The sequence below is a fragment of the Bufo gargarizans genome, chromosome 5 (assembly GCF_014858855.1).
Source record: "Bufo gargarizans isolate SCDJY-AF-19 chromosome 5, ASM1485885v1, whole genome shotgun sequence".
Taxonomy (NCBI): domain Eukaryota; kingdom Metazoa; phylum Chordata; class Amphibia; order Anura; family Bufonidae; genus Bufo; species Bufo gargarizans.
Window position 1 is genome coordinate 459,427,657 of NC_058084.1, and position 23,541 is coordinate 459,451,197.

Below are 23,541 nucleotides of genomic sequence, written 5' to 3' on the forward strand. Positions count from 1 at the left end.
CCGGGATGACGCCAGCCCCGACGCGCGTTTCGGCGAGCCTTCGTCTGTGGGTCCTTCCGAAACCCGCGTTTGAAAAAAGTATATAATGGAAGATATTGTAATACTTTATATGCGGTCTGGTAATATTTTATAGGATTGTAATTGATTACCATAGGTATAGCGCTTACATTTACTAGGAGTGCGTATCCGTGGCACCATATGGGCTACTAATGTTTATATTGTATATATGTGCTGATTTTTTAAGTGTAGCCATAAAGCTTAATGTACAAGACTGCTCATCCAGACCTGCATGCTTCGTGAATAGAATTCCAGAGCTACAGACTGACACAAGGGCTAGCGGAATCTCACTGTATATAAATGTATGTTATTTAGGCCGAGAACGTTCCGTGGTATGCCGGGCTGGATTCCTGTTCAGAGCAGGAGCGCACGGCGTCATTGGTTGTGTATTACTGTACAGCAGCGGCGACATGAAGCGCACGGCGTCATAGCAACCAATGACGCCGTGCACTTCTGCTCTGAACAGGAATCCAGCCCGGCATACCACGGACCACTCTCAGCCGCGGAACGTGTGCATTCGGCCTTAGGCTACATGCACATGACCATATGTGTTTTGCGGTCCGCAAATAGCGGATCCGCATAAAAAACGGATGACGTTCCGTATGGCATCTGTTTTTTTTTTTTTGCGGATCTATTGTAATAATGCCTATCCTTGTCCGCAAACTAGAAAAAAAATAGGACGTACTGATGCGGACAGCACACGGTGCGCTATCCGCGTTTTTTGCGGACCCATTGAAATTAATGGGTCCGCATCCTATCAAAAAAAACGGAACGGACACGGAAACAAAATACGGTCGTGTGCATGAGGCCTTAGGCTGTGATCACCCTCTCCCCTCCCTGGGGCCTATAGGTGTCGTCTCCCAGACTCAGATAACCTATGCAACTTTTGTAATCTACGTAGTATCAATTCCTCACCGGTTTTAAGATCTCTGCTTGCTGTCAGTGAACGTAAGCATTCTTTATTTATTTTTCACATTCAGCGGATGACAACTTGTAGGCACCTAATGCTTCTCACAGCTGTTACAGTTGTATCCAGTCTAGGGCTGAAACGATTGAATCGAGTAATTCGACACACAAGAATACTCAGCAAATGTTTTGGCAACGAGGATTCGTTTGTGTCATGTGACCACAAGCGGGAGTGAAGCACTTGCTATTACTTACCGCTCTGTGGTCACCCGCCGCCCCGCACCGCGCTGCATTTTCAGCCCTGACACGTAAGTGCACACTATGACCCGGCGCTGTGTGGCGCCAGGACTACAGTGCAGCGCGCAGAGAAGAAGGCGGAGGAGGTGTGGAGCGGCGCCCCTACAGGAAAGGTAAGTACTGGCACTGGGGACATGGCTAGGAGGGGGCAGCTGATGGCACTGGGGAGGAAGCTGATGGCACGGGGGGGGGGGGGGGCTGATGAGTTTCTATAAAGAAAAACATTCTTTTAATTAGTTTCTTGTTATTAGATTACTTGATTAATTGTTGTATTAATCAATAGAATAGTCGATGGCTGCAGCCCTAATCCAGTCTAGATGACCCTCTGTGGACTCCAGACTGATACATTGTACCTGCACTGATACATTGTAACAAACTGCCAGGATAGCAGATAGGTTTCTGCAGATGCTGTGTTTTTTTTGCTTAGACAGTGGACTATACTTCATGCAGTTGTAACAAACCTTCAGCTGTGAGATGCATTGGAGAAGCCGGGGCAGGTTTGAGCCAGTTGGTGTGCATTTTCTTTAACTGACTGCAAGCAGAGATCCTGGTGAGGCATGCATTAAAACACAAAGCATAAGGCCCCTTTCACACGAGCGTGACAGATTAGGTCCGGATGCGTTCAGGGTGCGTTCAGTGAAACTCGCACTATTTTGCAAGCAAGTTCAGTCAGTTTTGGCTGCGATTGCGTTTAGTTGTTCAGTTTTTTCCGCGCGGGTGCAATGCGTTTTGATGCGTTTTTCACGCGCGTGATAAAAAACTGAATGTTTACAAACAACATCTCTTAGCAACCATCAGTGAAAAACGCATCGCACCCGCACTTGCTTGCGGATGCAATGCGTTTTTCACGCAGCCCCATTTACTTCTATGGGGCCAGGGCTGCGTGAAAAACGCAAAATATAGAACATGCTGCGATTTTCACGCAACGCAGAACTGATGTGTGAAAAACAACGCTCATGTGCACAGACCCATTGAAATGAATGGGTCAGGATTCAGTGCGGGTGCTATGTGTTCACGTCACGCATTGCACCCGCGCGGAAAACTCGCTCGTGTGAAAGGGACCTAAGGCTGGTTTCACACGGGCGTGACGGATTTGATCCGGATGCGTTCAGGGTGCGTTCAGTGAAAATGCTGCGATTTTGGCACTAAAACAAGTCAGTTTTGTCTGCGATTGCGTTTAGTTGTTCAGTTTTTTCCGCGCGGGTGCAATGCGTTTTGATGCGTTTTTCACGCGCGTGATAAAAAACTGTTTACAAACAACGTCTCCTAGCAACCATCAGTGAAAAACGCATCGCACCCGCACTTGCTTGCGGATGCAATGCGTTTTTCACGCAGCCCCATTCACTTCTATGGGGCCTGTCCTGCGTTACAAACGCAGAATATAGAACATGCTGCGATTTCAAAGCATTGCAGAAGTGATGCGTGAAAAAAAACGCTCATGTACACAGCCCCATTGAAATGAATGGGTCAGGATTCAGTGCGGGTGCTATGCGTTCACGTCACGCACTGCACCCGCGCGGAAATCACGCTCGTGTGAAAGGGACCTAATAGAAAGCTAATGGTTAAACTACTTTTCTTCACATATTGGGGGGTCCGACCAATGGGACCCTCTGCTCAGCACTGCTCCTTATTAAGAGAACTGCAGGCACTGAGAGTGGTAGTCTGTAATAGGTAGTGTTTCCCAGTTTAATAATCAGGACTTGCTGGGAGTTGTAGTCTGATCATGTTTGAAGAATAAAGTGGCAGCTGTCGCGTAGCTACAACCCCCAGCGTGCAGTTTTGAGAGACCGCTGGTCTACAGGATAAATTCCCATAGCCAGTGGTGCGGCAGCAGATAACCTCCCAGTGCGGGGCCCCTGTGACCCCGGCAGGCAGGACTCGCCACGCGCTTTCCTTCCTGCTTCCGTTTTACTTCTTTGTTTGAATCCAGCTGGAAATATAAATTGAGACATCACTCCGGATAATTATCTGCAATTAGGCTTTATATGTGAACGGACTACAACCCCTAATATCAGATGACGACAGCGCCACCTACTGGATAACGTTGGAATAGTCACACCTGAAACACTAGCCATTATACACCACTCACAAAAACCTAGGGATATTCGGATTTCCGGTGAAATTTTTGGAAAATGTTAAAAATTCCGGCTCCAGTGATATTGGATCATGAAAGTCGGGCATTTCAGTAGAAGCAGCGATGGTGATTTCCTCATCTCAGACAGTTTTATTGAGACAAAAGCCGACACCGGTGCTGGGTATACCCCCACAAAATGTCAGTGTCTCAGTAACTTGTCATGTGGTCCTCAGCATCAATTCCAGCTGGACAACGACGTCTCCTGCTGTTCACAAGTCGACTTATTGTCTGCTGAGGCATGGCACCCCACTCTTCTTGAAGGGCGGCCCTCAGGTTATTGAGGTACAGAGTTACGAGCCTCTATGCGGTGACTCGGCTCATCCCATAGGTTTTTAATGGGATTGAGGTCTGGAGAAAGTGGAGGCCACTCCATCTGAGGTCCCCCGGTCTCCAGCAGCCGTTCCCTAATGATGTGACCTCGATGAGCCGGTGCATTGTCCTCCATGAAGATGACATCAGGCCTGTGATGTTCCTGCAGAAGCACAATGACTGGATTCATGATGTTCTGCAAGTAGTATGGGCTTGTCACTGGACCATTCACACAGTGTAGGGCAGTTCTGCATGGACTAGACACACCTACCTGCACTGTAACACCACCACCTAATGCATAGCGCTCTCCTTGACATCTCCAACATCATTGGTGGCCATCATTTCTGCTCAGCGTCAATCAACTTTCATCAGTGAACACCACTGAGGCCCCCTGGTCCTTCGTCCAGTGTAGATGCTCAATGACCCCGGTGCCTGGTGGTGTGGTCAGGTCATCTAGCACGCAGACCGCGCTGATGTAAACGGTTTCCAATGGTCTGACCTGACACTTGGTGCTTCTCACCTCCCTTCAATGTGCCTGGAGTTGTGTGGCTTCATCATCCGTTTCTGCATGGCATTGTTCACAATGAAGCGGTCATCAGCGTGGGATGTGGCCAAAGGACGTCCACTTCTCTGCCTCCCAGTCTCTGTGATACAACCTGCTGATGACACTCGGTGACATTCTAAGCTCAGGGGACACTTCCGTCTGAGAACTTCCTGCTTGAAGCCTCACAATGGCGAGGTACTGTTCATCAATTGTTAGGTGTCGTCTTGGTCTCATGATGTCAGGATGTGAACAGCATGATGAGGAGGACTGTTGCGAATTTTGCTGTTAACTCCTTGGTAGAGAACAGCAAGTTGTGCAAAAACTACTGAAACATTGAACAGCTGGACATGTGCCTTCAGAAGGTTAGAGAAGGTCACATTAAGTTCACCTGTAAAGTTAGAGGGCATTTTAGGTATATTCTGAAATTTCACCCACAAGCCAAATATCCCTAACTTTTTGTGAGTAGTGTGTGTTCTTTACATGTAAGCTCTGCACCCAGACTGCTCCCCTAATGTGGAGGTAACAGCACCACCTAGTGGCCAACACTGGAACAGTCACATTTGACACGTAAGCTGTTAAGTGTTCTTTACATGTATGGTCTGTACCCAGACTACTCTGCTATGTACAGGTGACAACAGCACCACCTACTGGTGAACACTGGAATAGTCAGACGTAACATATGAGCTTTTATGTGTTCTTTACATGTATGTGCTGTATAGAGCGCCCGTTGCTTCCATGGCAGTGCTGTGTGATGCAGACTATATACATAGACCTGTAGTCTTCTGGAACTTGTAGTCCTACATCAGAAAGGGCTGTAAACATCCGGCAGCCATACTGTCTCCTGCCGTTTTACATGAATTCAGTGAGTTATCCAATAAATGGGAACGCGACCGCTGGAACACACGAACACAGATTTGTGAGCAATATTTGTGAGCAATGGGTCTTTTGTGTCTGTCTGTAGAAAATGTTTCAGATCTTTGAGTTCAGTTAATGCAAAATGGGAGCAAAACCGAAAGTGTAGTTTATATTTTTGTCCCGTGTATGTATGTGTATATATTTATATACCGCTGTCCGTTGTCTAACATCGTTGTCTTCTCTTCTCCAGTTTCGCAATGCAATATCAGCCTGAAGAAGCAGCGCAACAGAAGCATCTTCAGCTCCTTATTCTGCTGTTTTCGGAGCTACAGCGTCGAGCCGCCCTCCTCCAATAACAACAGCAGCCCCCTGCCCCCACAGGTGGAAGAAAATGGCGGCATTCAGAAGGTAAGGGCTTCCCGATGGAAATAAAGCTTTTATCACACTACGGATGAATTTACGTTTTTGCAGACTTCCTATTAGACGTTGTGTTTTGACTTCCTCACCGTTTTCAGGATCTCTGCTTGAAGTCAGTGTATGGTAACCTTGCTGACATCTGGGGACTGAAAACATCTGCAGCTCTGGACTTGATACATTTAAAGCGGCTCTGTCACCGGGATGAACCCTATTGAACCAGACCTACTGCCTGGTAGGGCTCTTCACACTGATTTAAAACTATACCTTTCTTTTGTCTGTATGCTAATCAGCTGCAGATAAATCAGCGTGTCATTCGTATGCAAATGAGAAGTTAGAGCACCAGGGGGCTAAGCTGAATCCTTCTAGCACTATTTGTAACACCCCCTGTGCTCTGCACACTCCCCCTTCCCCTAGACATGCTGAGGACAGAGCTGTGTCCTAGCATCTACATATCATCATATACACTATGTACTATAGCTTCACCACATTGAGATCTGCTCAGAAAGGTAATCTACATATCATCATATACACTATGTACTATAGCTTCACCACACTGAGATCTGCTCAGAAAGGTAATCTACAGATCACTGCTTTATTCATGGGCACAACATATGATTATAAATTGACACCAGAAATATGTATTAGCTTATAAGCATAGAAAATGCATACTTTTCTATGTGGTAATGCTATAGTATAGTGGTAAGTGTATGGTTTTCCATGTAGAGAGCCCAGGCTTGAATCCTGGGAGAGACTAACATAAACTTGTTTTTCTCATTTTTTTTCTCTCTCATTTAACCTAATAAAAGTGCAGGGCTCCAGATGGCGACCAAAACGGTCGCCAATACGCCTTAAAATTTGCAGATGGCGACTAGACTTTTTAGTCTTGTCGCCATTTGCGACTGTACCGCCGCGATCCTGCGCAGCCCAAGTTCTCTTCAGTAGCACAGTGAGTGGAGAAGGAAGGAGTCCCTCCCTCTCCACTGTGACGCGGCCGCCACTACCACCAATGGGGAGATAGCAGGGAGGAGCTGTCGCCACTGCGCCACCAATGAATGTAAAACATTCCCGGCACCCGGCCTCAATAACAGGGCATGACGCGGCAATTAACCGCTCAGGTGCCACATCGCATGCCCTGTTATTGAGGCCGGGTGCCGGGTCTGTGATACCGCTGCAGACAATTGTATACAGGAGTTAAAGAGGACCTTTCGTGGGTCCAAAGAATATGAGCTTAGTAGTAGGCTGCATAGAGCGGCGCCCAGGGATCTAAGTGCACTTACTATTAGTCCTGGGCGCCGCTCAGTTCGCCCGCTGTGGCCCCGGGTATTTTCAACATGCAGAGCAAGGAGGAGGAGACGCCAGTGTCTCTACTTCTCCCTGACAGCAGCGCTGACCAATCACAGCGCAGCGCTCAGAGGCAGGGAGTTTTTTTTCTCCCTGGCTCTAAGCTCTGCGCTGTGATTGGTCAGCGCTGCTGTCATGGAGACTGAGAGACACTGGCGTCTCCTCCTCCTTGCTCTGCATGTTGAAAATACCCGGGGCCACAGCGGGCGAACGGAGCGGCGCCCAGGACTAATAGTAAGTGCACTTAGATCCCTGGGCGCCGCTCTATTCAGCCTACTACTAAGCTCATATTCTTTGGACCCACGAAAGGTCCTCTTTAATTACATTAATTGCTGATGCAGTGCTCCCTCCCAAAGCCTCACCCCCCCCCCCCCCCCCCCCCCATTATCGCTGGCCATAAGTCGTCGTCGTCCCCATTGTTATATGGTGGCCACAGGGTCCCATCCCCTCCATTGGTGGCAGTGGCAGATTACACTGCTGGGGCTCAGATCATTACCATGGCAGCCAGGACGCTACTGAAGCCCTGGCTGCCATGTTCAGCTCCCTGCTGCTGTGTGTACTATGCACAGGGCAGCAGGGAGAGTGCGAGATCCTATTCACCCTGATAGATCTCTATCAGGGTGAATAGCATAAGGGATGAAAAGATCCAGGGTCTAGTCCCTAAGGGAAGAAATGGTTATTAAATAAAAAGTTAAAAAAAAAAACCAAAATACTAAAAGTTTAAATGGCCCCCTTCCCAGTTTTACATATAAAATTTACAAACAATAAAGAATAAACATATTACATATCGCCACGTCCCAAAAAGTGTGAGCTATTAAAATATAAAAAAATATTTCCGCTCGGTGAAGGCCGTAACAGAAAAAAATAAAAAAACTGTAAACCACGCAATTCGCCATTTTTAGTCACCTTGTCCCCCAGAAGATGTCCCTGGATGTGAGAGCTATGTGGTTTTCTCCTATATGTGGTGCTGGCTCACTACTGTGACCTGCGTCTCATCTTCTCAAAGTCCTTTTTTTTTTTAAATGATATGCATTTTAAATTTGGCGACTAAAAAATGTAATTTGGCTCCTAAATTTTTTAGTTTAGGAGCCAATGGCTCCTGGTCATTTTTTTTGACTGGAGCACTGAAGTGTATGCTATAATAAAAAAAATATACAATCCTACAATAACCATAAAAGGACTATATTGAGACTAGTGTCTGGAAGTCTCTCCTGGGATATCTACTTGCAAAACAACACACTTACCACAAAGCTATAGCATTACCACATGGAGAAGTATGTATTTTCTATGCTTATGAGATAACACCTATTTCTGGTGTCTTTATAATCGCATGTTGTGCCTGTGAATAATGCAGTGATCTGTAGATTACCTTTCTGAGCAGATCTCAGTGTGGTGAAGCTATAGTACATAGTGTATATGATATGTAGATGCTAGGACACAGCTCTGCCCTCAGCATACTGATGTCTAGCCTTGTCAATCAAGTGGAGGGGGGAGTGTGCAGAGCACAGGGGGTGTTACAAAGCAGTGCTCAAAGGGTCCAGCCCCCCCCCCCCCCCCACTGGTGCTCCAACTACTCATTTACAGATGAATAAAACACAGATTTCTCTGCAGCTGTTTATCGTACAGACAAAAAAAGGGTATCGTTTTAATCAGCATCATGAGCCCTACCAGGCAGTATATCTGGTTTAATAGGGTTGATCCTGGTGACAGAGCCGATTTAACCTGCACTGATACATTGTAACACAGGCAGGTAAGCAGTGTGGGGTCTGAGCAGGTTTTCTGCCTTGGTGTAAGAAGAATATTCCTTTTCACTGACAGCAAGCAGATGTGCCGGAACCCCATGCAGACTGTGTCCTGCTCACACTCTTGGTTTGCTGCAGTTGTATCCAATCTAAATATACACGAGTGAGAATTCCAGGCACTGATGCGTTGTAACGGATCAACACAACAATTGATGTGTTTACCTCACAGGTGACTGTCGAAAACTGGATGCAATTGTAACAAACCCTCTGCTGTGAGAAGTATTGAACTAACCAATGAATGCTCCTATTCAGTGACAGTAGGCAGAGATTTTTTTCAAAGGATGAGGGAAAGAAACACAAAGTTTTACATGACTTGTAATATTATTGAGGCGAGCGGCCGGCCTGTGACCCTTCATATTCCGGGTCCTCCTGTTCCCCTCCCCCCTTTTATTTCTCCCTCCGTCTCCTGTAGATCTGATAGTAACTCATCTCTGTTTTTGCTTTTCTCTCTTAGGGCGATCAGACGCAGGTCATTTCCATTCCCAGTGTATGTATTTTATTTTACCCTCCTTCCTTCCTCTTCTTTTTGCTTTTTTTTGTTGTCATTTCCGTCCATCTCCATCTTCCATCCCTGATCAGGACATGGTTGTTTCCCAGTCATCTGTGCAGCAGGGCAGGTTTACAATGGTTTTGTAGGTTCAGGGCGCCCTCTGCTGGACTGACCCTGTTATTATCGGAGGAATCTCGGCTGTATGCCAGTTGTGGCGTCCCATGTTCCGCATGTTTATCTGCAGACGTTGTAGAATCGCAAGAAAACTGTTCTAACACTATGAACCCAGTACTTCAGGATTTTTTTGCAGTCTGCCCACTACCCTGGCTTTCTGATGTACTGCGTTCATGGTGTTAGACCAGTTTTCCCGGTGTTAACAGCCCCTATGGTCTTCCAGACCAAGGACTTCTAGCTTGTGGTGTCCAAGATGTAGAAATTGAGTTTTCCTTTAAAGCAGTATCTACATCCCAGACTTTTATCCACAGGGTATGCCATAAAATTCCAGGGTCCCCCCCTCTGTGGCCCTCTGTCTGGAGCACAGGACCCTGTCTGCCGTCTGCAGTGTATGGAGAGGTGTCTGTGTGTGCGGTTCCGAGCCCAATTGTTCACCTTTTGGATAAACTATAAAAGGACTACCCCTTTAAGAAATCTTAGCGAGCATATGTTAGCAGGACCAACCCCATTAAACTAGGTATACTGCATGCTTGGGTTGATACTGCTGATTAAAACTATACCGGTCCTGTGAAAACCAGTTGCAGTGTTTCCGAGAACAAAAGACTGTCTTTTTGCAATTGAGGCCTCCAGTGCACTGAGAGGTGGGCCTAGCCCCTCCGTTCTCCTCCTCTTTCCATGCTGGCCCTGCCTCTCAGTGCACTGAAGGCCTTACTTGCATAAAGACTAAGTGTTTCCCCGCCTCCCCTCTGGAACGCCACGACCGATTTTTCACAAGACAGATATGTTTTTAATCAGCAGGATGTTTTTAATCAGCAGGATTAACCCTGCCAGAGACTGATAGGTTTAATAGAGTTGATCCTGCTGACACAAACTCTTTAACCACTTCAAGACTGGGCCACTTACCACCCTTCTTGACCAAGCGCATTTTCCTTTTCTTTAGTACACGCGTCTTGAAAAGCCATAACATATACAGTACAGACCAAAAGTTTGGACACACCTTCTCATTCAAAGAGTTTTCTTTATTTTCATGACTATGAAAATTGTAGATTCACACTGAAGGCATCAAAACTATGAATTAACACATGTGGAATTATATACATAACAAAAAAGTGTGAAACAACTGAAAATATGTCATATTCTAGGTTCTTCAAAGTAGCCACCTTTTGCTTTGATTACTGCTTGGCACACTCTTGGCATTCTCTTGATGAGCTTCAAGAGGTAGTCACCTGAAATGGTTTTCACTTCACAGGTGTGCCCTGTCAGGTTTAATAAGTGGGATTTCTTGCCTTATAAATGGGGTTGGGACCATCAGTTGCGTTGTGGAGAAGTCAGGTGGATACACAGCTGATAGTCCTACTGAATAGACTGTTGGCTGCTTTTTTCTTGCCATAATACAAATTCTAACAGTCTATTCAGTAGGACTATCAGCTGTGTATCCACCTGACTTCTCCACAACGCAACTGATGGTCCCAACCCCATTTATAAGGCAAGAAATCCCACTTATTAAACCTGACAGGGCACACCTGTGAAGTGAAAACCATTTCAGGTGACTACCTCTTGAAGCTCATCAAGAGAATGCCAAGAGTGTGCCAAGCAGTAATCAAAGCAAAAGGTGGCTACTTTGAAGAACCTAGAATATGACATATTTTCAGTTGTTTCACACTTTTTTGTTATGTATATAATTCCACATGTGTTAATTCATAGTTTTGATGCCTTCAGTGTGAATCTACAATTTTCATAGTCATGAAAATAAAGAAAACTCTTTGAATGAGAAGGTGTGTCCAAACTTTTGGTCTGTACTGTATATATTTATTTTATTTTTTTTCTGTTGGGTTATATAAATCATTTTTGTGTCTTTCGGTCAGATGTGGGGCTTAATTATAATTTTAAATATTTTTATTTATTTTTTATAACCACAAAAATTTTAACCGTGGAAGGGAGTAGTCTGCACAAAACAATAGGTCATTTTCTAAAGTCTCTCTGCGCACTCTATGCCTGTGCGTTTGCTGACATTAAATATATACTCATAGGTTCCCATTATTCCAACAGAGGCTAAAAGAGCCTGCTTTTTGGTATGAAAACAGGATTGTGGGGTTTTTTGCAGCGTAAAAATTGCTGTAATAATGTAAATGCAAAAATTCTGGCTTCCTGCAGGTACCACTAGGGGGAGCTCACACTGTATGACTGTATCCAGCTTTCGCTGTGCTCTGTAATTGGTAGCTCCCTTTAGTGGTGGCTCCAGGTACTGTAGTTCATCTTGATTAGAAAAAAAAAGCTCCTTCTTTTATAAAAATAAATAAATACTGCATGATGTTAAAAGTTGGAGGCACACTTTAAGATTTAAAGCCAGTACCAGACTTACAAGATGTTAGATGCTCTTACTGGTTATACTTACTACCTTGTATACACTGCTTATTTTCCATATTACCTGCTGGTGAGCCCACTTTTTTAATACTTTTTTTTTATTTTTTTTATATCCTTTTCAGCCCTCTACGAAATACCTCCTGCCAGAGCTGAAAGCGTCTGATTATGGAAAGAAGTGTGTGGTGATTGACCTGGATGAGACCTTGGTGCACAGCTCATTTAAGGTATGGTTCACCTCTCCCACGTGCTGCACCTGTCTCTTTATACTCAGTCACTCGACCAGTTGCTCTTCCCCTGGTCAGCTGTCGACGCCCAGGAAAGGTCCCGCTCAGCCAATCACTAGCTGAGGCGGGTCACTGCTGCGGCCACTGATTGGCTGTGCAGGGATTTCCTGTGTGTCCAGACAGGATCAGGAAATGGAGACCAACCTGACGGACAACCCCTTGATGCTTTTAATCGTGACTGACCCTTCATATATTATTATTTTTTTGCCTCACTATTGTGATCGGGGGGATTTTTTTCTCGCTTCGTCTGTTGTAAATATGTAGACATAGACTTGAGTGACATTTACGACCTCTGCACATCCTGAACTTTCATTTTTCGGAGGTGCTGTGTTCCAGGACCTGCTTAGTTCAGATATTTAGAATTTTTTTACACATTTTTGCTAAAATGTTTCAATGCAAAATTGCATGAAGGCGCCCATGGATGCCCTTTTAGTCGTATAAAGTGTTTTTTTCAGTATTCCGATATATTTTGACCTACCCTCTGGCTAGGAGGGCCTACCCTCAGACCTGTAGGGGTCCAACTCCCGGAACTCCCATCGATGAACTGTTTGAAGCCTCTCTAAATCATAATTTCCTGTTGTTGTCCCCCCCCCCCCCCCCCCCCCCCCCAATGGATAGCGCCTACCTGTCACATGAAATAATTGGTATTATTCATGTTTTTATGGAAAGTGAAATTGTCACAGTTTTTATATTTCTATGTAATTCAGTGTTTTCTTTGTTCCTCCAGCCAATTAATAATGCTGACTTTATTGTCCCCGTTGAAATCGATGGAACGATACATCAGGTATGTGGGGAGCACTTTCCTTAGAAGAATTTCCCGAATATAGTGGAATGCAAAAAAAGTGAAAAGACAATGAAGGACATTTATCAAGACTGGCGTTCCCACACTCCGGACATGATCCCCCTGCACTGGAGTAAGATGCGCTTAAGTGGGCTGCCATAGGTTTCGCCCGTCCCACTAAATGTTGCCCCCTTTTCACGCCTTTTTCAGAAAAGTGTTTAGAAGCTCGAAAAGTCACAAATACAGCATGTGTCATAATTTGCGAGTTTTATTCACCACAAAAGTCATGTAAAATCTTTGATAAATGTCCCCAAATGAGTTTAGATTCCGAGAGGGCGGAGCATGTCACAGATGAGTCAGAGGACACCAGTGTTCATGCCCCGCCCATGAGGTTCTGCAATACATGATTGTGCAGTTTTAGATTAACAGTCTTTTTTTTTTTTTTTTTTGAGCGGTTTTGTTGTTTATAATTATTATATTAAAGTTCTTTGTTCTACTTTTTGTTTTTGGTGGAATGGTCTTTTTAATTCATATGATTATTGTGATGATTTTGTTTGTTCTTATCATTTGAACTATTTTTGTGTTATACTGTTGTCATTTTGTGCATCTGATGTCCTGTCAACAGTCTTAAAGGGACACTTCCATCAGGAAGGGGTAATCTTTTTTTTTTTTTTTTTTGTATTTGTAGAAAAACTTTAAGAATATTTTTTTAGACTTTTTTTCATTTCGGCAATACAATACCATTGGAAGTTAATTACAAATTATTGGTCTTCCGTAAAGGCCAACACACATAAAAAAAGACCTCCTATTTTGAAAGGTAATCTATTGTCGCTTTACTGCTGTTGTGAGGGGAAGATGTTATCTGAAGGGTAATCCTCATTATAATAGTAGGTATAGAACTGGGGTGAGAGCATGACCGCTCTATTGTTCTCTTGATAGAGGAGCATTGCATTGATCTGTGTAATGTGAGATGCTGCAACTGCCTCTGGCCGCAGTGATGGTCAGACTGAGAGAGTTGTTCAAAGGCAGGAAAGGAAGTAGAATACTTGAAGTAGAAATCTACCTGTTTTTATTAAGATTTTTTTTTTACATAAAACATTCACATTAGGCTGCTAATATGTAATAAAAAAAAAAAGGGTATGGAAGTGTCCCTTTAAAAAACGACTCCTCACATGTGACCTGCCCCTGGGATAAAAGGCGACTCCAGGATCCGTCCGTCAAGTGGGCTTCAGCCGGGTTCAAGTAATCCAGGATAGGCTGTTCACATTCTACCGAGCCTATCCTTGATTACTTGCATTTGGAGGAAGCCATATTGATCAGCGTCAGGACCGGACTATGGTAGGTTTGTGCAGCAATATTCTAGATTCTTATTATATTTTTGCTGTTATTTTATTTAGTTTACTTTTGTTTTCATCTTTTATAATCACTTTCCTGTTGACATTCTCAGAGTGTATGATGGGATTTTAAAGAGCGCCAGTCAGCAGCATCAACCCCATCAAACCCAGGTATACTGCTGCTAATGCCAGGTAGGGTTGATCCTGCTGATTTTAAATCTATACCTATCTTGTGAAAATCCGTTGTAAACATTCCCATGTAAACAGAGTTTTATTCATTATATAGATGAGGGCTTCAGTCAACGAAGGGCGGGGCCACGAAAACTCGCATAGGGGCCAAGCCACGGCCTTTAATGTAGTGAAGCCCTTTTTGACATAAAGAATAAAAGTCATTTTTTCTTGGGATCACCACAACTGATTTTTCACAAGACCAGTATCATTTTAATCAGCAGGATCAGCCCTACCAGGCAGTATGCCAAGTTTAATAGGGTTGAACCTGCTGACAGGTGCCCTGTAATACTGATAGGCCATCAATATCTGATTGTTGGGGATCCGACACTCCTGCTGACTTCTGCCCCAACTACCGTGTACTTAACGTAGCTGGTAATTGCAGTAACCAGTCCCAGCCAGTACAGAATGGTTGGAGCCGCAGAACAGTTGCAGGGTATTGGACCCTCGCCAATCAGACATAGCCTATCCTGAGGACAGCCCATCCATATTAAATTCCTGGACAACCCCATTACTTTTAGTTGTCAGTATTAAAAAATGGTCTGAATTTTTAATAAAAAAATATATTTTGTGGAAGATATCATTGAGACAGCAGCGATAATCTGCTACAATGTAGAAACTAGACTGTAACGTCCTCCACAAGGAGCACGGATTATCCAAGGTTTTACTTTCATTAAAGGGACTGCCTGTCCAATTATATTAGAATGATATAAAATAAACCACACTCCCACCGCCCCAGTTCATACTCTTCCCAGGTCCCTTCCGGGCTTTACTTCCTGCCCTCTCCCGACACACAGGAAATGACCCACCTCTAACCGTGATTGGCTGAGCAGTCCCCCTCGGGAAGCATCAGAGCGGGATAAATATTTAAGCAACCGGACAACCCATTAATGTATGAAAAACTCTGCTTTTAGCATTTAAAACAAAAATAAAATCTTCCTTTCTTTCCTTTAAGGTGTACGTATTAAAGAGGCCGCACGTGGACGAGTTTCTTCAGAAGATGGGCGAGCTCTTCGAATGCGTCCTATTCACGGCCAGCCTGGCGAAGGTGGGTGCAGTCTTGTCCTCCTATCCCCTCGTTACTTTTGTCCTTTTTTTTATTTTTATTGTTATTATTTTGTGTCTGATTCTCTTATTTTTGTCAGTTTTTTTTTTATAACTAGAGGGAGTGGATTGTTTTTTCAGAAATTGTCTTACGTTTCTTCCTTTTCTTCCTCGCTTCTTTTGTCTACCAGTGTGTCTTTGTCCTTTCTGCTAGTTTGTGGGTAAGTGTCCCCCCTCCAGAACCACCCACCCCCCTTCCCCACCATGGTAACGAAAAGACATATGGGCTCTGCTCATCATGTAGCTTCCATGAACAGCTCATGAAGCCGCACCTAGCCAGTTACCATGGTTAAAGTAGCGCCGGTGAAGACAGCGCCTCCTCTTTCCGCCACACAAGCAGGTCGCTGGCTTCAGTCACCTGCAGGAAGGGGACCGCTGCCCGCCCGGATACTTAGTCTGCCCCCTGTAAGTGTTAGTATTATACCGCATGCAGTGTCCTGGTCACTTATATGACCCCCCCCCCATTAGCAGTGCAGTAGTCGCTTGTAATTAGTCAGACTTTTATTTACAAGCAACCAGGAGTGAATGATGGGAGTTATGGTAAAATCCCAAGTCCATGAATCCTGCTGTCAAGCGGTTGAAACCCTACTGCTGACATGTCTTAGTAAATAAAATTCTGGGACACCCTCTCTCAGAATTCTGCAATGTGTCGACCCTCTATTATTCCTACTGTATGAATAAATTGGCAACTGGGTGTTACCATTCCTCTTGTCGAAGGGGTGTGTCCCTGCACAGTCTGATTCTGTCGGTGTGTACAGGAGGAGGAGGAGGGGACTAGTTAGTTGTCAATTTATTCAACATTTCCAGTAGGAATGCACCAGAATTGTTAATTCGTGAATAGTTCAGGTATGTACTAAAACAGACTTGTCAGGAGAGGTTCTTTTAACCCCTTAATGACGAATGACTGACCAATACATCCGTCATGATTGGGTAGGGGCTCAGTTCTGCAATGTTCCCACGAGATGGGGGTTGATTGCCCACAACCGTTGGGATTGGAGCTACTTCTGATCCCAGCAGTTTAATAATCCGTGAGGGGGGTGGCCTATCTTTTAAGCCATGTTTGGTGGAACAAGGCTGCCATCTTGAAAGCCACCATATTGGATCAAGGGCAAATTTTTCCAACGGGATAATTTTTGTACCACAAGAGATATTGCAAATTTGATTGCGGCAATCGATTTCTGAGAAAATATTTGATATGCTACATGACCCATGTAGCATATCAAATATTTTCTCAGAAATCGATTGCCGCAATCAAATTTGCAATATCTCTTGTGGTACAAAAATAATCAACACAGAAAGTTGCATCAACAACCGGGAACGTTCCCTGTGATGCGCAGCTATTTGACATGTTCAATGTGTTGTCCCTGGTGCTGAACACAGAACTTTGAAGTTTAGAACTTTCTGTGTTTAACTTTTGACCCGCAAGAGATATTCCAAATCTGATTGCGGCAACCGATTTCTGAGAAATCTTCTTCGACGTGCTACATGACCCCCTTCACATTGGAAAAATGTGCCCTTGATCAAATATGGTGCCTTTAACCCCTTAAGGACTCAGCCCTATTTCACCTTAAGGACTTGGCCATTTTTTGCAAATCTGACCAGTGTCAATTTAAGTGCTCATAACTTTAAAACGCTTTGACTTACCCAGGCCGTTCTGAGATTGTTTTTTCGTCACATATTGTACTTCATAACACTGCTAAAATTGGGTCAAAAAAGTGAATTTTTTTGCATAAAAAAATACAATTTTTACCAAAAATTTCGAAAAATTAGCAAATTTCAAAGTTTCAGTTTCTATACTTCTGTAATACATAGTAATACCCCCAAAAATTGTGATGATTTTACATTCCCCATATGACTACTTCATGTTTGTAGCATTTTGGGAATGATATTTTATTTTTTGGGGATGTTACAAGGCTTAGAAGTTTAGAAGCAAATTTTGAAATTTTTCTGAAATCTTCAAAATCCCACTTTTTATAGACCAGTTCAGGTTTGAAGTCATATTGTGGGGCTTAGATAATAGCAACCCAAAAATGACCCCATTCTAGAAACTACACCCCTCAAGGTATTCAAAACTGTTTTTTCAAACTTTATTAACCCTTTAGGTGTTCCACAAGAGTTAATGGCAGATGGAGAAACAATTTCGAAATTTCTATTTTTTGGAAAATTTTCCAATATAATCAATTTTTTCCAGGAGTAAAACAAGGGTTAACTGCCAAACAAAACTCAAAATGGGTTGCCCTGATTCTGTAGTTTGCAGAAACACCCCATATGTGGTCGTAAACTACTGTTTGGCCGAACGGGAGCACATAGAAGGAGGGGAACACCATATGGGTTTTGGAATGCAGATTTTGCAGGACTGGTTTTGTTTATACCATGTCCCATTTCAAGCCCCCTGTTGCACCCCTAGAATAGAAATTTCAAAAAAGTGACTCCATCTAAGAAAGTACACCCCTCAAGGTATTCAAAACTGTTTTTTCAAACTTTATTAACCCTTTAGGTGTTCCACAAGAGTTAATGGCAGATGGAGAAACAATTTCGAAATTTCTATTTTTTGGAAAATTTTCCAATATAATCAATTTTTTCCAGGAGTAAAACAAGGGTTAACTGCCAAACAAAACTCAAAATGGGTTGCCCTGATTCTGTAGTTTGCAGAAACACCCCATATGTGGTCGTAAACTACTGTTTGGCCGAACGGGAGCACATAGAAGGAGGGGAACACCATATGGGTTTTGGAATGCAGATTTTGCAGGACTGGTTTTGTTTATACCATGTCCCATTTCAAGCCCCCTGTTGCACCCCTAGAATAGAAATTTCAAAAAAGTGACTCCATCTAAGAAAGTACACCCCTCAAGGTATTCAAAACTGGGTTTACAAACTTTGTTAACCCTTTAGGTGTTCCACAAGAGTTAATGGCAGATGGAGAAACAATTTTGAAATTTCTATTTTTTGGAAAATTTTCCAATTTAACCCTTACTTTATTACTGGAAAAAATGGGTTAACAGCCAAACAAAACTCAAAATGAGTTGCCCTGATTCTGTAGTTTGCAGAAACACCCCATATGTGGTCGTAAACTACGGTTTGGCCGAACGGCAGGACATAGAAGAAGGGGAACGGTTTTTGGAAGGCAGATTTTGCTGGACTGGTTTACTTACACCATGTACCCTTTCAAGCCCCCTGATGCACCCCTAGAGTAGAAACTCCATAAAAGTGACCCCATCTAGGAAACTACGGGATAAGGGGGTTGTTGTTTTGGGACTATTTTAGGGGTAAATATGATTTTTGGTTGCTCTATATTACTCTTTTTTGAGGCAATGTAACAAAAAAATTCTAAAATTGTTTCTACATTCGCTATTTAGTTTGTGGAACACCTAAAGGGTTAACATAGTTTGTAAAGTAACTTTTGAATACCTTGAGGGGTGTAGTTTCTTAGATGGGGTCACTTTTTTGGAGTTTCTAGTTTAGGCTACATCAGGGGGGGCTTCTAATGGGACATGGTGTCAAAAAAAAAACTGTCCATCAAAATCTGCCTTCCAGAAACCGTATGGAGTTCCCTTCGTTCTATGCCCTGCCGTGCGGCTATATAGCCATTTACGACCACATATGGGGTGTTTCTGCAAACTACAGAATCGGGGCAATAAATATTGAGTTTTGTTTGGCTGTTAACCCTTGCTTTATTACCGGCAAAAAGGATTCAAATGGAAATTTTGCCCAAAAATTGTTGTTTTGGCACCGTTTTTTTTAAATATTTTTAACACCGTTCATCCGAGGCGTTTGGTCAAAAGTTATTTTTATAGCGACGACTTTTACGCACGCGACGATGCCCAATATGTATGGCTCTCAGACTTTGGAGACACTAAGCAGGCATCCTAAAACTGCGGCCCTCCAGATGTTGTAAAACTACAATTCCCACCATGCCCTGATGATGGCTGTAGGTTGTCTGGGCATGCTGGGGGTTATAGTTTTACAACATCTGGAGGGCCGCAGTTTGAGGATGCCTGCACTAAAACTAATATTTTTTGGGGGAAAAAAAATGTTTTCGTGTCTCCAAAGTCTGAGAGCCATAGTTTTTTATGTTCTCTAGTGAACTGTTGGGGATTATAAAAATTTAGTACTCCATGGAAGTGTGATACTCCCTGAAGCAATCGATAATGCAGAGGCCCGGATGATCGGGGCAAGTGTCACATTGAGTTGTGGTGTCCTTCCGTATCCCCCTCCTGCGACACACTCTGCACTTTTTTTGGGTTCGTCCCTTCTTTCCAGTATGGGGGACCACACCTGGAAAGTGTTGGCCAGGGACGATCCGGGCGCCTCCAGTTCCCGAGGTACTCCGGCCTGCTCTTTCCCGGTCCGAAAAGATCAGGTCCTTGAGGACTGCCTCATAGAACTGGAGGAATGTCCCTGTGCTGCCAGCGCTTCGGGATAGTACAAAAGAGTTGTACATGGCAACCTGCACCAAGTAGACCGCAACTTTTTTGTACCATGCCCGGGTTTTGCGCATGGCGTTATATGGCGTGAGGACTTGATCAGAGAGATCAACTCCTCCCATATACCGATTGTAGTCGACGATACAATCGGGCTTGAGGACCGTTGCCGTGGTACCTCGCACAGAGACTGGGGTGGTGCCGTTACCGTGGATTGTGGACAGCATAAGGACATCCCTCTTGTCCTTATACCTGACCAGCAACAGGTTTCCACTGGTAAGTGCACGGGTCTCACCCCTGGGGATAGGTACCTGGAGGGGGTAGGCAGGGAGGCCGCGTTGATTTTTCCGCACGGTCCCACAAGCGAACGTGGATCTGGCGGCAAGGGACCTGAACAAGGGAATGCTGGTATAAAAGTTATCCACGTACAAGTGGTAACCCTTATCCAGCAGTGGGTACATAAGGTCCCACACGAGTTTCCCGCTAACACCCAGAGTGGGGGGACATTCTGGGGGTTGAATACGGGAATCTCGCCCCTCGTACACACGAAATTTGTAAGTGTACCCTGAGGTACTCTCACAAATTTTGTATAGCTTCTTGCCATACCTCGCCCGCTTTGTGTGAATATATTGGCGGAAACTGAGTCTCCCCTTGAACGCAACGAGAGACTCATCAACCGCGACCTCCCTTCCAGGTACGTAGGCCTGCTGAAATGTGGCCCCAAAGTGATCGATGACCGGCCGTATCTTATACAGCCGGTCATAGGCAGGATCACCTCGGGGTGGACATGCTGCATTATCGGAATAATGCAGACATTTCCGGATGGCCTCAAACCGGGGACGTGTCATGACCATACTGTACAGTGGGGTCTGGTATAGGACGTCCCCACTCCAGTATTGCCTGACACTGGGTTTTTGGACTAGACCCATATGCAGCACGAGGCCCCAAAATGTCCTCATTTCGGCTGCACTGACCGGCGTCCAGCCACCGGGTCTAGACAAAAATGAGCCTGGGTTTTGAGCGACGAACTGTTGGGCGTACAGATTCGTCTGCTCCACCATCAGATTCACCAGTGGGTTACTGAAAAAAAAACTAAAATAGTCTATTTCAGTAAACCCCACTGTGGGAATCTGGATTCCAGGATTGCCAGCAAAATCCGGAATCTCAGGCTCAAAGTCCACTGGGGGACACCAGCTAAGTTCATCGGCAGGGGGCTCCGGTGAACTTATTTGGTGGGCCGGGAAACCAGTACGAACCCCAGGGCGGCTCGTACTAGGGTGGGCCACAGGATCCCTAGCATGTGGGGCCCCTGGCTCCGCCTGGCGGCGTCTCCGCCGCCTTGGTGGCTCATCGTCATCCGATGATGATGAGGAGGATGCGGATGACAAAAGGAACGTGGGGTCATCCTCATCCTCACTGGGGCTCTCAGAGTCGGAGGCAATCTGGGCATATGCCTCCTCGGCCGAGAACACCCGGCGGGCCATGGGTGTGTGTGCGTGTAGGTGTGCGTGTGTGGCAAACTTTATTATATGTGCGTGTGTGTGGGGGCAACGGGTGTTCGCGTACTAAAAAGGGCAAGTGTTAGGAAAAAAAGTTAAAACTTGCTGATCAGCGGTACAAGGCTGATCAGCGGTGGGGTGGTGGGGCGCTAACAGTGGACGGACGCTAAAAAGTGCCGACCAGTCAGTGCACGCAGAAAAAAAAAAAGGGGGGCTGGTGGTGAAGTGGGGGGGGGGGGAGGGGCTGGTGGTGGTGGGGGGCTGGTAGGGGGGGGCAAGTGGCAGGGGGGAGGCTGGGGTCTGATAGATGGATCAAAAAAGTTAGGAATAAAAGTTTGTTTTGTTTTTTCTAACTTTTCCCTTCTTTCCCTGCCTAACGGTGCCTCTCCCTCACTGACCCTAACCTACCTGGGTGGCGATGGGTGCAGGAGGGTGATGGATGGCGATTAGGGGGACACAGGAGCTGGTGCTGGACGATGCTGCCGGGTGCTCGTGCAGAACAGGAAGAGGAGGGGAGAGAGGAGCGCAGGAAGTTTGAATCTCGCGCCTCTCTCCCCTGCACCAATCAGCACCCTGGACAGCAGTGTTCAGCACCAGGGCCAGCACCGCCTCCTCAAATCCTCGGACTGCGATTGGTGGTGTATAATTACGCCACCGATCGCAGTCTTTTTCCGGTTCATCGGGTCACAGGACACCCGAATGGACCGGAAACGCAGAAAACCGCAGGTCTGAATTGACCTGCGGTTTTCTGCGATCGCCGATACGGGGGGGTCAAATGACCCCCCCCCCTGCATTGTTACGGGATGCCGGCTGAATGATTTCAGCCGGCATCCCGTTCCGATTAACCCCCGCGGCGCCGGAATACCGATTTAAAGTTAGGACGTACCGGTACGCCCTGAGTCCTTAAGGACTCGGGAAATAGGGCGTACCGATACGCCCTGCGTCCTTAAGGGGTTAAAGATGGCAGCCATGTTCCGGACATAGCCTAAAAGATAGTCCCCCTCACCCATTACTTGCTGGGGTTTTCAGATATTTAATTTTCCCTTTAGTTTCTGAAATAAGTGTTTCCTAAGACTTTTGACCCTGTATATATTAAAAAAAAAAAAATTAAATGGTAAAGCATAAAGGATGGACATATTTGGTATCGCTGCAATCCGAACAAACTGTGGAATACAGCACAATGCATTTTTTTCCCCATTTCCCCGGGAAAAATTCTTAAAAATGAATCCATACATTTTACATTCCCCAAATGATGCCAATAAAAACTACAACACATCCCACAACAAAACCACCTCATACTTCACAGGAGAAGTCAAGTTATGGCTCCAGAATGTGGCGCCCCACCAATGACTTTTTTTTTTTTTTTTTTCCCCATAAGTACTAAAAATAAAAAATACTATATGCCTTTGGTGCAACGGGATTGGTACAGTCTTCTAGAATAAATCTCAGGTGTCCTTTTTGCTGTGTGGGGGAGAAAAAAAATTCCTGAATTGCCGGAGGTTTGTTTTTCGATTATACATGTAATCAATCTGTTTCCCAGGGATCTTGAAAGTGCAGAAGAATTAGAACAGCGGTTTTGTTTGAAAGTTGCAGAACTTTTCATTGTAAAACAATTTGGCTTTGGTTAAAGGGTTTGTGTCTGATCGTTAATGGGTACGACCACAGGGACCCCTCATGAGAACGGTGCCCCTCGACTTTGGCACTGCAGGGAGAGCAGAGCGCCGGACTCATGAGTCCCATAGAGACTGGAGCGGCAGCCCCAGTGCGTGACCACAGGGGACATGAGCCCCCATTCTCATGACCAGTTGGGGTCCCAGTAGTCAGAACCCTGGCCTGTGGATAAGTGATAAATGCCTTTCGTGTTAGTGTTGGTCTGGCATTCCCGCCTCCTTGTTTTGTGGATCTCCAGGTATATATGATAGATTTGTAGTTGTGTTTCCTCCAGGGAAGGCAACTACAACCCCCAACATGCCCGGGCAGCTAAATTTATTTATAGGTACTGAGATGTAAGAGCCATAGAAGGTCAAGTGACACCCCATGAAGCATCTGGACGGTCCGTCACCCACAAGTGTCTGGGTGTCGCCCCAAATTATCCAACTAGACTTGTGTTCCACCTGAAATAATTCTGGAAAAAAAAAATGATTTCACCATTTTACTACAGGAAATGTGTTATTCGTAAATTACTGGCCATTTATGAAGC

At 45.0% G+C, this 23,541-nt stretch overlaps 1 protein-coding gene across 2 annotated transcripts in view; it reads left to right on the plus strand.

Moving 5' to 3' along the window:
- Positions 1 to 23,541, plus strand: part of LOC122938578 (CTD small phosphatase-like protein) — a 56,867-nt gene that overhangs the window by 28,339 nt on the left and 4,987 nt on the right. The window contains exons 2-6 of one of the 2 annotated variants that reach the window (XM_044294174.1): positions 5,353 to 5,510; positions 9,117 to 9,149; positions 11,813 to 11,914; positions 12,702 to 12,758; positions 15,273 to 15,365. In XM_044294174.1, coding sequence (XP_044150109.1) covers positions 5,353 to 5,510; positions 9,117 to 9,149; positions 11,813 to 11,914; positions 12,702 to 12,758; positions 15,273 to 15,365 — 443 coding nt within the window. The remainder of the gene's footprint in view (positions 1 to 5,352; positions 5,511 to 9,116; positions 9,150 to 11,812; positions 11,915 to 12,701; positions 12,759 to 15,272; positions 15,366 to 23,541) is intronic. The other variant, XM_044294176.1, reaches the window with a different exon arrangement.